Source organism: Falco rusticolus, chromosome 1 (genome assembly GCF_015220075.1).
Source record: "Falco rusticolus isolate bFalRus1 chromosome 1, bFalRus1.pri, whole genome shotgun sequence".
Taxonomy (NCBI): Eukaryota; Metazoa; Chordata; class Aves; order Falconiformes; family Falconidae; genus Falco; species Falco rusticolus.
The window spans coordinates 51,504,067-51,519,717 of record NC_051187.1 but is presented as its reverse complement, the minus strand read 5'-3'; the positions used below and the strand labels follow the sequence as shown (position 1 = coordinate 51,519,717).

General features: G+C 46.0%; 1 protein-coding gene across 4 annotated transcripts in view; it reads left to right on the top strand.

Annotated features, from left to right (window-relative positions):
* GPRIN3 (GPRIN family member 3) overlaps positions 1 to 11,565 on the top strand; it is a 34,178-nt gene extending 22,613 nt beyond the window's left edge. For 3 of the 4 annotated variants that reach the window (XM_037379295.1, XM_037379305.1, XM_037379288.1), the window contains 2 exons: positions 4,587 to 6,315; positions 6,370 to 11,565. In XM_037379295.1, coding sequence (XP_037235192.1) covers positions 4,696 to 6,315; positions 6,370 to 7,140 — 2,391 coding nt within the window. In that variant the 5' untranslated portion in view covers positions 4,587 to 4,695 and the 3' untranslated portion in view covers positions 7,141 to 11,565. Of the gene's footprint in view, positions 1 to 4,586; positions 6,343 to 6,369 lie in introns of all 4 variants that reach the window. The other variant, XM_037379316.1, reaches the window with a different exon arrangement.
* Positions 11,566 to 15,651: the final 4,086 nt, after the last annotated feature.

Here is a 15,651-nt window from a genome sequence, read left to right as displayed (position 1 = left end):
CTTTAATACCGCAGCATGCATCATGGATGGTTAACAAGTGCTTCTCGTGCAGGTGCTGGGAAGGGTTTTAGGAGGGGCTGTGGGGTTTTGTTTGGTGGTGTTGGCTTTAATACTAAAATGAGTCTGCTGGACTTCCAGTGAGCAGGCTTGTACAAATAAAGGTCCTTTTCTCCTGTCAGCATCCCAAGGCATGCTGAAAGATGGAAGCTGTGTATCTTGGATCTTACGTCTTCGGGCAGCCTCTTTTTGTATTTTAAGGAATATGTCCTTGGTTTGCTCTGTCCTTCCTTTGTAGTGCCGGTCTTCGATCCCCCAGATAATTAAGAGAAAATAACCCACGAAGCAGATTTTCTCACACACAGACAGAATAACAAACACCCTTCAACATTAACTAGGAAGTTACTGTATTTACAGAGAACAGCAACTTAATGAGATGGGAAAAGAACCACTGGATGCATAATTAGGAGGATTCAAGTGCATGTGTATGTTTAAAATTTAAAGAAACGTGCTTCATGTTCTGTATGTTCAGTGGTCTAGTTAAAGCATGCCGTTGTCTTTTCCTTAGATCAAGAGCAAGAAGGGAGGCTGAATTTCTGCTTCAACAGATGTTTATCTGTGTTCTTAACCCATGCAGTTGTATGATGATTTTCACGATGATCTCAGAGAACATACGATGAGATTAGAACTGTTGAGAGCAGGTGTTCAGTTCTTACATTTGTAGAAAAACAGGTGAGGAGAGGGCTCCAAGAATGGGGGGCTCAAGGAATGGAAAGCTGGTGAGATTCCAGAATTGAGGAGGGGATGCTTGCTTAGTTTGGGAGCTTCTTTTTAATTTTTTCATTATTTGTTTTAAAATTCTTTATAAAATTGAGGGTCGGTGGAGATGCTTGTGCTTTTGTAGCTTTTCGGATTTTTCAAGAGGGAATGGGAGGCAGAATCTTATGCTGGAATTTCCTGGAATTTTTTTGTTTTGTTTTATCAAATGTGCAGACTTTCTGGTTTTGTTGATGTTCTCATAAGCAGCAAGAGGGAAATTTGAAGTGTTGTTTTACTGGGGAATAGCTGTTACTGAAATAAAGAGGAGTTTCTTTGTATTGTCAGCACTGAGTGGCCTCAAAACTTCTTGAGGTTTAGTGGTTTGGGGGTTTTTGCTTTTTTGTTTTTAAAGCACATAAAGAAGACCTGCTCAGTGACAAGAGTCCATGAAGGTCTGCTGGCCATGCAGGGACACCCCCAGACCATATAAGCCAAACATAGGCTTTGTCAAAGTTAGAAACTTCTTGTTGAAAAAAGGTCCAGAAAAATTCTGTGTGAAGATTGACACAGTCAGGCAGACTGATTTGGTCTGACAGATTAAGGCGAAGGAGAACTGTGTTGGGGTAGAAAATCTGTTCTTATTAATAAAAATTGATTTTGGCCTTTGTAGAGATACTAATTTCACCTCCTGATAAAAGAAAATTTTGGATGATTGCACCAGGTCAGGCGTATAACACTTGAAAAATTCATCAGCAATCTTGATTTGTTTTGATACATGGGTTTTGGCCTGCTACTGAATTTTGTATTTCTGTTTCTTCTAGATATCTGCTTGTAATGTTGCTTGTTGGTTTGAATCCTCACTGTCTTGGCAGTTGAACAGTGTTGCCCGCAGGTTCCAGCATTGTTCTTCATTCCTATATAATAGGATTCCAATAATAAAAATGAGACAGTTATCATAAATAAGACTCCAATAATAAAAATGCCTTTCCAGTTCTGTAGTTAGTTGGGTTTGATTGGTTTTCTCTTGTGTAAGACATACCTTTCATTCTGATTTTTGTTCATTCTTAAGAAAGAGCATTGTCAAAAATTACTGCATTTATGTAGACTACTGTGATGCCTTTGGCTCCCATCACTAGGATGGTTTAGTGAAGAGTGTAAGAAGAAAGTAGCTTATATGACTATGACAACAAAGTCTTTATAAAAACCTTATTCTCATAAACTAACATGTTTTCGGAGTCATCCCAGGCAGTAGAATGACCCTGTCCCTTAAAGGGTCACATGAAATATCTGGGTTATGCTCTGGGGTCCCACATCAGAGAAGAGACCTACGTGGGGTTTTGGGGGCAGAATTTCCTCTGTCGACATTGTGTGTCAACTGCTCGGTAATAGAATCACTTCTAATTATCACATGTGGCAGTCATTTAAATGTGTGTTCCTAGTGATGCTGGTGAAGAGCCACTTAAACAGATGGGGAGAATTCATGTGAGGGTTCAGATCAGAACTAATTCACTTAACTGAAAAATTAGGAATCATTCCCCCGTTGACTGGGTGTGAGTTAAAGACAGTGCTCTGGAATGCAGATTGCCTTTCCCAGGTTTTGTGTAGTGAAGAGCCAAACAGATTTGCTCTGCCATCTTTATTTCTCCTGAAACTGTTTGCTGAGTAGTACGACTCATCCTAAAAACAGGGGTTGGTTGTGTTCCATTATGTGTTTAGTTGTTCTTAAATAAACTCTGGATCTTAAAAAAAAACACAAAAACATGTGACCTGCCCAATTGTATATACTGGTTTGGTTTGCATCAATATTTGGAAAAGGAAAGAAGAGTAACAGAATTTAGACAAACAGATGCCCAAAGCCATCTGCTCCTCGCCTCACGGTCATTAGACGTTCATAGTACAACAGCGTGAACTTGGAACGGCTCTCCTGTCCTTCAGGGCTGTGTTGGCTGGCTTTAAAGCGAGCACAAAATGAAGTGAAGGCATCTTGTAGGTGGACACAAACTTCCACCGATTTGCAGTCTGGTTTACATAACCTCAGTACTTCTCAAAAAGCTTAGCGATCGTTAGCCTTGCTGGAAGGCCATTTGGGGTGATTGCAGATCCTCCAGCATCAGGATCACTGTTCCCCAGGACTGGCTTAACCCAGCCGACTGTGTATATCTGTGGTTGGACAGAGCCCAAAGAGACAGTGTAAAAATAATAAACTATTAGTATCGGGAAGACTTAAAGCTTAATGAATTAGTTGTGGTATTTTCCTTTTCTTAGAAAAATAGACTCGCTGTATTTGGTTTAGTTTTCCTTTCATTGAGCGTTTTTCTCCTCTCTTTCTAAGTAGCCTAATGTGCTGAAATTTAGGATTAATTTTAAAGAAGCTAAGGAAGTTTTACTGTTGCTATTCAGGCTGAGAGAAGGAGAGGAGGGGTGTTTCTGGAAAAGGCTTTTGCTGATTTTGCTACTGGGCGAGGGAGGGTCTGGAACAGCTGAGTGATTGCATAGCTCTTCCTAGCAGTGTCTCCCAAGTAATGCTGCAAAGGAGACCCTACTGTGTGCCTGCAGGGACGTGGGCACACGGAGGTACGATGATTTTTCCAGTTTCATCCCTCTGGTTAACATAAAAACTAAATGTTCAGGGTGTCTCCCAAATCTCATGCCTGTGCTTTGCTAGCAGCGTAAGCTGGGGAAAGTCTTTTAAACAAGCATAGGTCGCCTGCAGTTAGGAGAAGGCTGGGGTGGGATTTTATCACTGACCACTACCACTGTGCTGACACTGACAGGGATCCAGCCCTTGCCCTCCAGCAGGGTCCAAGTCAGGCAGTGCCAAGTCATTTTGAAAGCCCAGCCAAGGAGTGCATTTGGAGATTGCCTCCTGTTGGAAGTGATGTTTTCTCTGCAGTCCTGGCTGGACTTCCACCTGGATAACTCTGCTCCACCGACTTAAAATCCCTCCCTAGTATTTCACTGGTTATGGCATGGGCCCCTACTGTTCTGTGGTGCTGCAGCGTTCCCCTTGCAGTTTCATATCACCTGCTTGTAAGTTGATTTCTATATCATCTGTGCCTCCATTTAGTAATCGAGCTGGCTTTCTTGTAATTATTTCAAAGGATTCAAATGTGAAAGCAGTAAGTATGTGCACAGCCCTGGTGCGGTACAGTGCAGTAGCTACTCTTGGTGTTTATCTGTACCACCCAACAGGTTGTCATCCCTCGGTGTTCCATTTGCCAGTGGGGTTTGGGTTCATCCACATCAGTCTGAACCGACCTGTTGCCCGCTGTGAGCATGGCTTTGATGGTAGTGGAGTTAGAGGAGGGCTGCCCGTGAGGAGGAAGGGGAGCTGGTGCTCAGTGAAGGTGTGGGATTCATTCACGTCACAGGGGTGGGAATCAGACCTGTTCTTCACATAGACACAACAGGTGAGGTAGCACCTTTCCTTCCAGAGGTGGCTTGCTAGAGGCTTTAATCACACTGAGCTTATTTTGTGGCCTCAAACTGCCACACAAAGTCTGCACCCCTTCCCCTTCATCCCTGCTTGCATGTCTTTTTTTTTTTTTTTTTTTTTTCCCTCTCTTGGCATGTCATTATGTTTTCATTAATATATCAACAACAGGGCAGCTGTTGTGGCTTTGTCCCTAGTATTGTCTTCTCAATCCAGACCTTGGACTTGGGAGATCCTTGAAATCCCTGTCTTCTATGTGACTTATAGGCAAATGAGGTGCTTCACTTTCCCCCTTACCTGCAAGTATTTCTCTCCAAGCCGCAAAATCTATCTGTTCTGGGTACTTTTTCTTCTTAAATCTGACTGCTGCTAACTCTGTTGTTTCTTTCATTAACAGATTAGCTTTACAGGAAACCCGTCACCAACAGCCTGCCCTGTTGTACCCACCACCCAGTAAGAAAACTCCAAGGAGAAGCTGAGGACAAACCACATCTCACAGGCAGTTCATGGGGACTGTACCAGATCCTCTGAGATCTGCCAAGCTTTCCCTGGTCACAGCTTCTGCAGAGGAGGACCACCTGGGAAACCTGCAGTCTGCTAAGCACCAGCCCCAACTACCCAGCGGAGGAGAGAGGGCCAGCAATGGCTTTCCGTGCACACCGACCGGCCCTGCTGGAGCCTGCTTGTTCGACCTGAAATGCACGGCGGCTGCCAGCGCACAGAGGTGCGAGCAATGCCACGAGGACGATGCTAGCCAGCAGGAAACCCTTCCTTCCAGGCTCGCCAGCAAAGCTGTGGAGGGGCGTCCTGCAGCCGTAGAGCCAGCCAGTTGCTCCCGGGCAGCAGGCAGCCAGGGACCAGCAGCACCAGCCCCCACTGCGGTAGGAGCCCCCTTGGTGGGGCAGGGGCCAGAGATGATGCCAGCCCCCCAGAGCTCCCGGCAGTTTGTGCAAGGCAGCCAGGCAAAAGCAAGCTCCCTGACACAAATAGATGACTCTGCCTTGAAACCTCAGGGGACTGACAATCAGCCAGCACTTGAGGTGTTAAATTATTCTTCCCCGGGCGACCCTGTCAGGGGTAATGAGTCCTGTCATACTTCTCAGGCAAACCTTCTGCAAAGAGGGGAAAAAGACAAGGGAGCAGAAAAAACTGGTTCTGCTGCATGTCAGCCAGCCTCGCCAGCAAGGCACACTGAAGCTGACCTGGGGAGAGACCTGCAGGCTAGCTGGGAAGCAAAACGCAGGGCTGCAGGCACCACGCAGCTGCATCCCACAGATAAGACTGAAGTGGTGCAGAGCAGTGAGGCACCAGCCCCGTCGAGCTACCGGAGTCCGCATCCAGTACACAACACAGACCCCGAGCCGGGGAGCCCAGGCCCCCCCCAGCTCTCCAAATTCAGAGAAACGGGTACAATGACAGTTCAGCCAGAGAGCAGGTCTTTAACTCAGGAAGCAGCAAGCAGGACGTGGCGAGATGCTGAGGTTCAGGCTGTGGCTGCTGTGGAAAGCAAGTCGGCCTCCACCAGCCCCAGCATCCTTGTTGCCTTCTTAAAAGGGAATGCTCCTCCAGAGGAGGAGGAAGAACTACACGTAATTTACCGAGGAGGTATGGGGCTGAGCCAGTCTGCACCTACTGACAGTTTATCCTTACAACAGAAGTCTCTGTGTTCTCCTGGTATCATGTCAAAATCAACTGTTGTTACGGCTGTGACTGCTTCGGCCCAAACGCAGCCCATCAAACTGCCTGGGCTCCAGTCTGACGTCGTGTCCCCAGTGGCAGCAGATAATGCAAAACCTGTTCTTCCCTCCTCCCCTTCAGCAGTTTCCTCCCAAGGGACATCTGTGGGTAACACTACAGTGATCGGTGCAGCCCGCGACAGCAAGGATGCTGCTGGCCTGCCAGTGGAGGCTCAAGTCCCACCAAAGCCCATCCCTGTGGAGCAGCTTGCAGTTGACTCCAGTAATCAAACTCCAGCACAGTCTGGGTCTGGCGCTGGTGAACCAAGCACCACTTCTGCTGCTGCTCTCCCAGGATCCAGGAACAATGTGCAAGACCCTGTCCACGATGTGGCAAGCAACCGGTTACCTTTACTCTGTAGCACAGGCAGTGAAGTCAAGCAGAAGGAGGTCCTGGGCAGCTCTGAGCAGAAGGAGGTCCTGGGCAGCTCTGAGCAGAAGGAGGTCCTGGGCGGCTCTGAGCAAAAGCCTGTGCAAAGTAAGGGTGCGAGTCAAGAGGAGGCCATTGCTAATCAATCTGTGGTAAAACCAAAGGAAGAAAGCTCGGTGGTGCTTGATCCTAAAGGAGGGATGGATGTCAGCAGCCAACCTGCTGCTGTCCACGTAAAGGCGTGCTCAGAGGATGCAGGTGGAAAGGAGGAGAGCAGAGGCCAGGGGGACACTGGCCGGGCTCAGATGGCTGGCAGCCGGAGCCTGCAGGCAGGGCTGGTGCCCGAGCTGAGCGTGAGCTCCACACATGCCACCCCTCCTGTGGAGACATCGGCAGCTCCCCAGCAGCAAGGCTTCCAGGCCAAGGAGCCCGGGCGCAAGCTTCACACAGCGACTCCTTCTGCTTCAGCTCAGGCCCTGCCGAACCTGGGGGAAAACAAAAAGCAGCCCACCCCGGCCATGGAGGCAAAAGTGCAGGTGAAGCAGTCCAAACACGTCAGGGATGTTGTTTGGGATGAGCAGGGCATGACGTGGGAGGTTTACGGTGCTTCTCTTGATCCGGAATCCCTGGGAATTGCCATCCAGAACCACTTACAGAGACAAATACGGGAACACGAGAAACTGATCCGGGCTCAGAACAGTCAGACCCGGAAATCCATTTCCTCGGATACATCCTCAAATAAAAAACTGAAAGGGAGGCAGCACAACGTGTTCCAGTCCATGCTGCAGAATTTTAGGCGTCCTAATTGCTGCGTCCGACCTGCTCCCTCGTCTGTGTTAGACTGATGTGGCTTGCGGGGGTGCGTAGATGTCTGTGGTGGTAGCAAGAATCCCTCCCCTCAAGTCTCAAGTCCTGCTGTCCAGTTGTGTTATTGGGGTTATGATGCAGCAACAGTGGAAAATTATTCCCCTTTGTTTTCTGAGTAGCCACATGCTCCGTCATGCCATTATTATTGCCACAGCTGGTGTATTGCCACATTGTGCCCCATCCCGACTACTGTCAGATGAAAAGCTAGGTACTTAGTAAAAGCACAAATTTAAATTGCCACCTTGCTGCAGGGAGAGCAGCACCTTCTGAAAAAGCAAGAAGCAGAGGGATTGTCAGAATTATTACGGGAAATTACTTGTGTGCATCACGAGGTCTTACACAAAGGGTTGGGCTGTGGGAAGCTGGGTGAGGTGACACTGAGGTTCAGCAGCTGTAAAGACCTAACGCAAAACAACCTTCCTGGTGTGTGAGACGCCCATGCTGGGGCAAGTCCACAAAAAGGCGATGGACGTGGTCCCACTCCTGTTGATGCCATGGGGCACTGTTCTCATGTGAGCCCCAGAGAGCCAGGTCTTCCCCTCCCATGGACACGGAGGACCAGGCAAAGAGGGAGGATCAAGGCTGAAGGATTATCTCTTTGGGAGAAGTTAAGTCAATGGGATTTTGCTGGCTAGAAGGGGAGGTGAGAGGGATCTGTTCTGCAGGCTTTTTCTGTCCTGCGTCAGCCACGCAGAGCATAAGCAGGCGACGCACCCAGGGCAGGCGAGGCACGAGGGAGCACATCGGTAGATGTACCCGCGTCCAGGGGGACGGTGCCCTTAGTTGCACCGGGGTGCTCCAGCCAAGTCTTTCCAAAGCAGCAGGCCGTTCTGGCTCCTCAGCTGGGGTGGGCAGCCCCTGCTTCCAGCCTCCCGTGGTGCTGAGCACCTCTGCTCTCAATCACTCTTTAAAGTGGTATGGATCTTTTTTTCTCTCTCCAGGGATGCACAACAACGTTTTCCTGTAGGAGCCGGCCATCCCCTGCATCTGGGTCCATGAGCCCACGTCTAGTGTGTTACACTGATTTTTTTTCTTTTTAAGTCCTTAGCCAACTCCACTTTTTTTTTGTGCAGTATTTTGGTGCTTTTCTTGCTGCCTTTCATAAACCAAATACCATTTATTTAGCCTGTGCGTATTTTGTTTTACCTAATGCTCTCTATATTATAAACCATTATATTGTTAACTTGAAACATTTACTTTACAGAAGTACTGATGTCTTGAGACAATCTTTGCTGTATTTCTAATGTTAGAAAAGGTGTAGAAACTGCTAATAAAAGGTAGCTTAGTCACTGTTTCTCCAGAATTGTGCTATACAATAACGCCTCAAATGTATGTTGGTCACATTTCTCACCTTAATAATGTTTTTCAACCTGGGAAATGTGTTTCCCACTAGCTTTTTATTCTGTCCACTAGAGCTCATGATGGGAGGCTGGGGAACTCCTGCAGTTTGTAGAAAATTTAGTTTTCAATCCTGCAAAGCAGTGAGGATTTGGATATTGTAATCCTGCAGAGTACTAGAGTTAAAAATAGGGGTTATTTTTATTCCATTAAAGATTTTTCATGAATCATGACGATAATTTATTTCTGTCTCTAGTACCACGCATCTGACTTACTCTGTAGATCTTACTCTTGCAACTTACTCTGTAAATCTTACAGGTTTACACAGTGTAAATGAGTATTGAATTTTTTTTTTTATTTTTTTTTTTTTTTTGTCTGAAGCAGACCTGAGGTGGTCCCCTTTTATTTAGCAATTTTTTTAGTATATCAACTGCCAAGCCTTCAAAGCAGCTGTTATGGGGAATTTTTTCCCCCGCAGAGAGGTAAAATACTGTAAGATACAATAATTTGATCAGTGAAAGGTGTTGCCCCTAAGTATAGTACTGAATTTACTCCTGGTTTTCCTCTGGTATATGCTTAGGGAGTTCATGGCACGTCCTTGCTCCATTTCTGTATGTTGTGTCAAGTCCTGTCCCACTTGATGCTGAATTGCTAATTCTGAAGTGCCACATTAGAGTGTGTCTTCCCACCTCTGCCTACTGGGAGGAAACTCTCCTACCTTTTTTCTGTTAATACTATTTTTTCCATCCCATTCCTAGCAGTGGCAGAGATGTGAGTTTCATGTGAAATTTTCTGTGGGATCAATATTGGCAGTATCATTAGGTGAGGTTAGTTGACAAGTTCGGTGTCTCTTCCCACGCTGTGTCCATGTCAGCCCTGAAGAGGTTCCCTGAGTTGTCTGCAGTGTTTGCTGTGTCCTGTCCAGGTCCAAAGCTTTGCATTGCTCCTTTTGCCTCCCTTCTGCCCCCTCCCTCGCCAGCTGCTGCCCAGCCTGTCTTCCCGTGAAACAGTGGCTCTTGGCTCAGCTCGCGTCCTCCTTTCCCGTGTCCCCCTCACTGTAGCGTTGTGAGCCAGCTTACTCTGAACTGTCCCCTTACAAATACGCTCAGTCTGAATATATAAATGCATTGTTATATTTTTTGCCAGAGGAGAATAAATGGCTATTGCACATTCACCACTTTCCATGAACTTTATCCTTTAGCTTAAGCTCTCCAAAATATTTCTGGCTTATGGGTATGAGTTGCTTTATTGAGATCAAACTGGGCTTGGCACTGAGTGAGCAGGGGGCTGGGCCAGCACGGGAATTAACTCTTCTTCATGAGGGATGGGAGATCTCTTCTGGTTCCCTGCAGCTGCTTCCAGCTGTGAGTCTTCACCAGCCAGTCCACCTGCACCTCCCGCCCCACCCCAAACGATTACCTTTCTTCCAGGAAGATTTCATCAATACATACATACCACAAAACACCGATGGGCAAGTTATGAAGTGGATGCATCTGAACAACAGCATGAGCATACTTGGGAAAACTGTACTGGTCAGCAGAGCACTGTGCTTCTGTATTCCAGGAAAATAGGAGTGCAAAGACAAACCACAAAACGTCGATGATGCTGCCTGGTGGGCCCAGAAGGCCTGCAGGCATGTGTTTGAAGCCAAGCAATAACGTGCCAAAAACCAACACACAATATGAGTCGATAATCACCAGCGCATCTCATGGAAAATATTTTAGATTTTCACTTTGTCTTGCTAGGGCAGACTGTAGGCAACCTGCTGGTTTAATACTGATAATTTATGCTTTCTCCTGTGTGCAATGTCTAGATGACAATGTGTATCCTTGTAGGGATGATGCATCTTTCACCAGCAGCAAAACAGAACAATGTTTTGGGTAGCAATTAGCAAATATTATGCATGTGAGCGGTCTTGTAGCAGCCAAGAAGGACTGTTCTTGGTGTCACATCAGTATTGAAAATGAAAGTGTGCTTGGAGTAACGGTATAGCAGAGGGTAGGGAGAGGTGATGTGTGTGCCACCACCCTGCTCTTTTTCTCTCTGTGACTCAGAATCACATTGCATTGGTTGGATGGTTAGCAACCAAAGGAAATCAATTTGGGCTAGTAAAAAGAAGGTTGAAAACAGAAAGTATTTTTCATTCCCAAGAGTAAAATGTGTATGAAAAAAAGACCTGTGTTGCAGCCCAGCCAGTTGAAATAACTCTTCAGTTTGGTTTGTTGCAAGATCAGAAATGTTGGGAAACAAGCTAATTGTCAGGAAATTCTTCTCTGTTGGCTGCATCTTCTGGGAATGTTAACATGGACAGAACCATTAATAAAGGCAGTGAATGAGAATGAAAGAGTTACTTCTGGTTTCACTTCAGGAGTTTTCCACTAGGCAAGATGAGATAAGCACGTTTCAATGTTGCCAATACAAAACCTGTGTTGAAGCAGAATCTCATTGCAGGCAATTTGCGATGTAGTCCTGGATTCATGTGAGGTTGTGACCTCCACTACTGTCTCTGTGCACTCGGTTGGTACCTGCCAGCTTTGCGTTGCCTTGGGCACAAGTGCTGAAAGTCCTGTCTCATTTCTGCTGACTTAGTTTGGAAAAAAAGAGTGGGGAAAGAGCTGGAGTGACAAGGAGGACAATATCTCCCTTTTCCATTTCAGAGGAAGAAAACCTTCTTTTGAGTATGCAAGAAGGAACTGCTGAGAAACATGGGGAGAGAGGGACTGAAATGAAGTAAAATGAAGTTGATGTAGGTACTTCACAAGGAATTCCTGTTCCTATGTCTATAAAGCCAATGTTTTTCTTAAGTTTCACCCATTTGTTCATTCTGAGCTCACAGATGTTTTCATATCGTTGGCATCCCGTGACTTTTAGGAAAATGAACATTTCCAAAAGCTTTCTATTTTGCTAGTATGTATAGATATATCTAAATGCATTTCCACAAAACCACTAGGCAAACAACCTCAGTTTATTACCGCTACTACCATGTAAAAGCTTGTAAAATGGACCCTTTGGAGAAGCATCTTCAAAGGGTTCAGAAAAGGTGAATAAACGCTCTAAAGATAGCACTACCTTTTATCTTTAATTTCATGACCATATTGAAGTGTTACATTTAGAAGCAGAAATCCAAATGAAAACTGGTGTTGAAGTTGATGGAATATTCAAGTTGGCTGCGACTGGTTTTCAGGTTGGAAACGAGATGGAATCTACCATACCAGTGTTTCATTACTGAGCTCAGTATATGCAAGGTTTGTATGAAAGCACAAATTTTATTAGCCTATTAGCTCTATTGTCTTGTTCCATGTCTATCATTCTACACCGTTTAAAAATGAATGCAAAGGTTACCAGGACAGAGCAAGTCTTTCATACCCAGCTTATGGAAATGGCTGAGAGACAACTGATCATCAGACTGTGGTTTTGGGAAGTTAAAGGCTGTAGTTGGAAGGAAACTCTCCCCTCTGTTTTTTGGGGTTTTGGTGTGGTTTTTTTTCTCCCCTGTTTTTGTAACGTCTCAACCTCTGCTGGTTTATTTTTTGGTGACTCTGTGATGCCTGTATGAGTGGTCGGTATTTTCAGCAATCCCAAAGATATGCACATAGATTCTTAGCCAAATGCTGCGCACTACCAAATATCTCTGGGCTCACTGGATGCTGCAGTGGTCCACAGGCCTGAAGGTCAGGTACTGTATGTTGAAATGGCTGCAATTTTCTCTTAGGGGCCTAAATTATCCCACTTGAGACAGTGTAGATGTTGAAAAGAACGCATGAAGTATTACAGCTGAATTGTGCCAAACTGAAATTGATATAATCTTTCTTTTAAAGAAAAAAAAAAAACAAACTCTGAGATTTATTGGATTTTGTGCTTTTCTGAGCAGCTCTTCCTTCCTAGAGTTTATAATGTGGATTTTGCGTCAAATCCTGGAAAGGAAGGTTTCGCAATGTGCAACATATCTTTCATCATTCAGGCTTCCTTAAAGAAGAAAATGATGTTATTACTAAGCCAAATCACACAAAGAAGAAGTATTTTTTCCTCTAGGAAAGCATTTGCTGTAGGTAAGCTTCTGGTGTGTATGCAGTAAGGTGTGTGTGGTAAGGTGGGTGTACGTGTGTGAGGTGTCATGCATTACTCATACAGAAACAAGGATTTTCTCCTTATCTGGTCTCTAAAACAATTCCCACATCCATATCAAAAACCCCAGCAGTCGGCCAACCTCCGTGTCTAGACTGTCAACAGAAAGTGCAGTGGCAGGGGTGTACAGAGATGCATGCTGGCTCCTGAGCTGTGTGGAAATCCACACTTGTATGCACAAACTGGTTTCTGCACAAAGACTATGGGTGACAGCAAGCACCTGAGCTCATCACGGATAGGATCGCATCAGCCGAGTCCCATTTGAAATACTAGACCTAAGGTTTTGTTAGCTTTCTGCTTAGACTGACACTCTCTGGAGTAGAAATAAATGCCAGTTCTGCCAGCAAAGTCTCCAGCAGTTGTCTGCGGCAGAATACGAGTCTCTCAGATGCTTCTCAGCAGCTCTGCTACAACAAATGATCCTTCTGCTGGAGGGTCCTCCTGACAGTGCTTCCCTTAGCCCTTTTCATAATCAATAGTTTCAAGTACATCAAATGCAAGTTTAGACGCTGCCCTAGGAATTTCAGTAAAATGGAAGAAAAAGACCCATGTGTTCATGGTACATAAAATCACATCCGAAGTTAAGGTCTCAGTTGCACACTGGAAAGCGTCTGGAGTTAAAGGAAGAAAGGGTCGGTGAACTTTGAATTCCTGGCTGCTGCAAGCACCACAGAAGTGGTGGCCACAGATCACTCAGCAGCAGAAGAAAAACAGCTTGTGGGCTTCTAACAACTGGTATCATTGTGGCTTTATTATTTTTATAATTACAATGACTGAACGTGATGTACTGTACAAAGTAAAGCTAGTATTAGGCATCCAGGTGTACGTGGCATTCATTCGAGACATACCAACAGAAGTTTGCATGTGAAGAAGTCTTACAGTGATACTAAAGCGATGTTACCCGCCTGATCAAGTCCCTTAGGAATTTAATGTTTTGCTGTTTTACATCTCCTGGTTTCCATGCCGAGTACAATAAAATGAACACTGTCTTAATTATTCTGGGTCTCTGTTTGTAGGCTGACATGGGAACAGAAAGGACTTTGAAGTGTGGCCCTTTGGCTAAATCTGTGAATGTCTGTACGACAGAGCAGCTACAAAGGGCTTTCTGAATTCAGACCTGGCGGCTTGCAAAGCTCGGTGTGGTGGAAGCCACCACGCGCTGTCCCTGCCAGAGCAGAGACCTGTCTGCTTCCTTCCATGTCTTTTCACGGTTGCCGTTGCCTTTTCACGGTGGTTCATGAGCACCAGCTTCCCAGCAGCAGCTGCTGCTCTACCCTTTCGCATGAATTCACTGAGCCTTGCAGCAGCTCCTTGCCCCACAGCACTGGCCCAGCTCAGCAGGCCAGGAGCCAAGGTGGAAAGGGCAGCGGCTTAACCCTGTGGTGTCACTGCTGGAGCAAATGGTCACCACTGTCCACCAGCACGCCTGCACACCATGCACAGAGCTGAGAGCATCAGCAGCAGAGTAACCTGAGCCATTTTCCTCCGCAGAAAAAGAAATGAAGTTTTATCTCGTAATACAAAAGAGCATAAGATAACAGGCGATGGCTGTGAAGTAGTTTGATCTGGCAGTATGGTATCTGATCTTACAAGTATGGTATTTCCATGTGCCTGTCTACTGCTGAAGAGCATGAGCCCCCACCTCAGCATGCTCTTTCCTATGGTGAGGGAGGAGGAGCGGAACAGGCCCCGAGATAATGTGGTTGCACAGTGCCTCTGCTACTGGGGGTCTCCTGGCTGCCCACCCCACACTGGAGCCCTCTTCCCCAAAATCATCGTTTCTTGTGCTGTATTTCTGTGGCTGGTGGTTGGCCAGTAGGGTTCAGGTTGCTTCAGCTAAATACCCATTGCTTTGGGCAACTGGGCAGGGTATTTTATTAATTAGCTTTGCTGGATTCCACGGCATACGGTTCAGGTTCCTGCATGCTAGTGGCTGCCGAAGATTAATCCTGAACCCAAACTGCCAGGAGAGGGGTGTTTCCCTACGGTAGCTGTGCTCATTCAGCTGTGTGCTGCAATTGGCAAGCTCTCTTTGGGGGCAGGAAAACAGGTCTCCCTTTCTTACTTCATCCCTGTAGTCTTGCTGCAGTAGGAAAAAAGCCCAGAGATGCCCCACTCCCAGGGGACTGACCCAGCAGAAGAAAGACCAGTGCAGAAAACAAGCTAGCATCCTATCAAACCAATACTCATCACTGCATGTTTTCCATCTGAGGCAGATTTTAGACCATATAACATCACAGTTTCAGGGGAATAGTGCCTTCATATATAAAGAATAAGTCTGGCTTCTTGCTCATGCACCAGCTGATTTACAGAGGATATGAGGTTCCACCAGCAGCACTACATCCTGGGATATCTGCTTCGCTTCTTCAACCAGCTACAGAAACTGCCGTGCCATTAGGGATTCAAATGCCATCAAAACCACTCTGTGGTAGCTGGCAGTATTGTGAGTGGAAAACTGAAAGATTTCCTCATCAAATTTCAAGTTACTCCTTTGAGAACCATAAACGGCTAGTTTTGCTGGCCAACGTTTTAAAAAGCAGGCACTGAAGACTGCGACTCAGTGTTCAGATAACTACAGCCTCATTTGTGGGAAGTGTAGGGCCTCATATCTCCTGTTGAGGTCAGGTTGTAGAGCCCTGTGGATGCTTGGTATCTCTACAAAGAAAGCCATTGTTGATGAGGCACCTATAACCCCATGTGACAGTAGGTAACTCATCGTAGGCAGCTCTGTAATGACAGCCTGCATGTTTGGACCAACAGAAAGCTGTCAGCGCACATAAGGAAATGGTAAATGTACGGGATTTCCCATTGCCACTCGTATTCCAGCAGCGCCGGTAGGAGTGAGGGTACTGCTGCATTGCTTTTTGCACTTACAAAAGTCAAATTAAGCGGGATCAGCGTGGGAGAACGGGTGCCAGCCTGCAAAGGAATTTGCCTTTGCTGTGCCATCTTTGTGATGAATTAACTATTTTTTTAAAAAAGTGTTTTCTAATAGCCTGCTGTGGACTGCGGCACAAGGAAGGGAT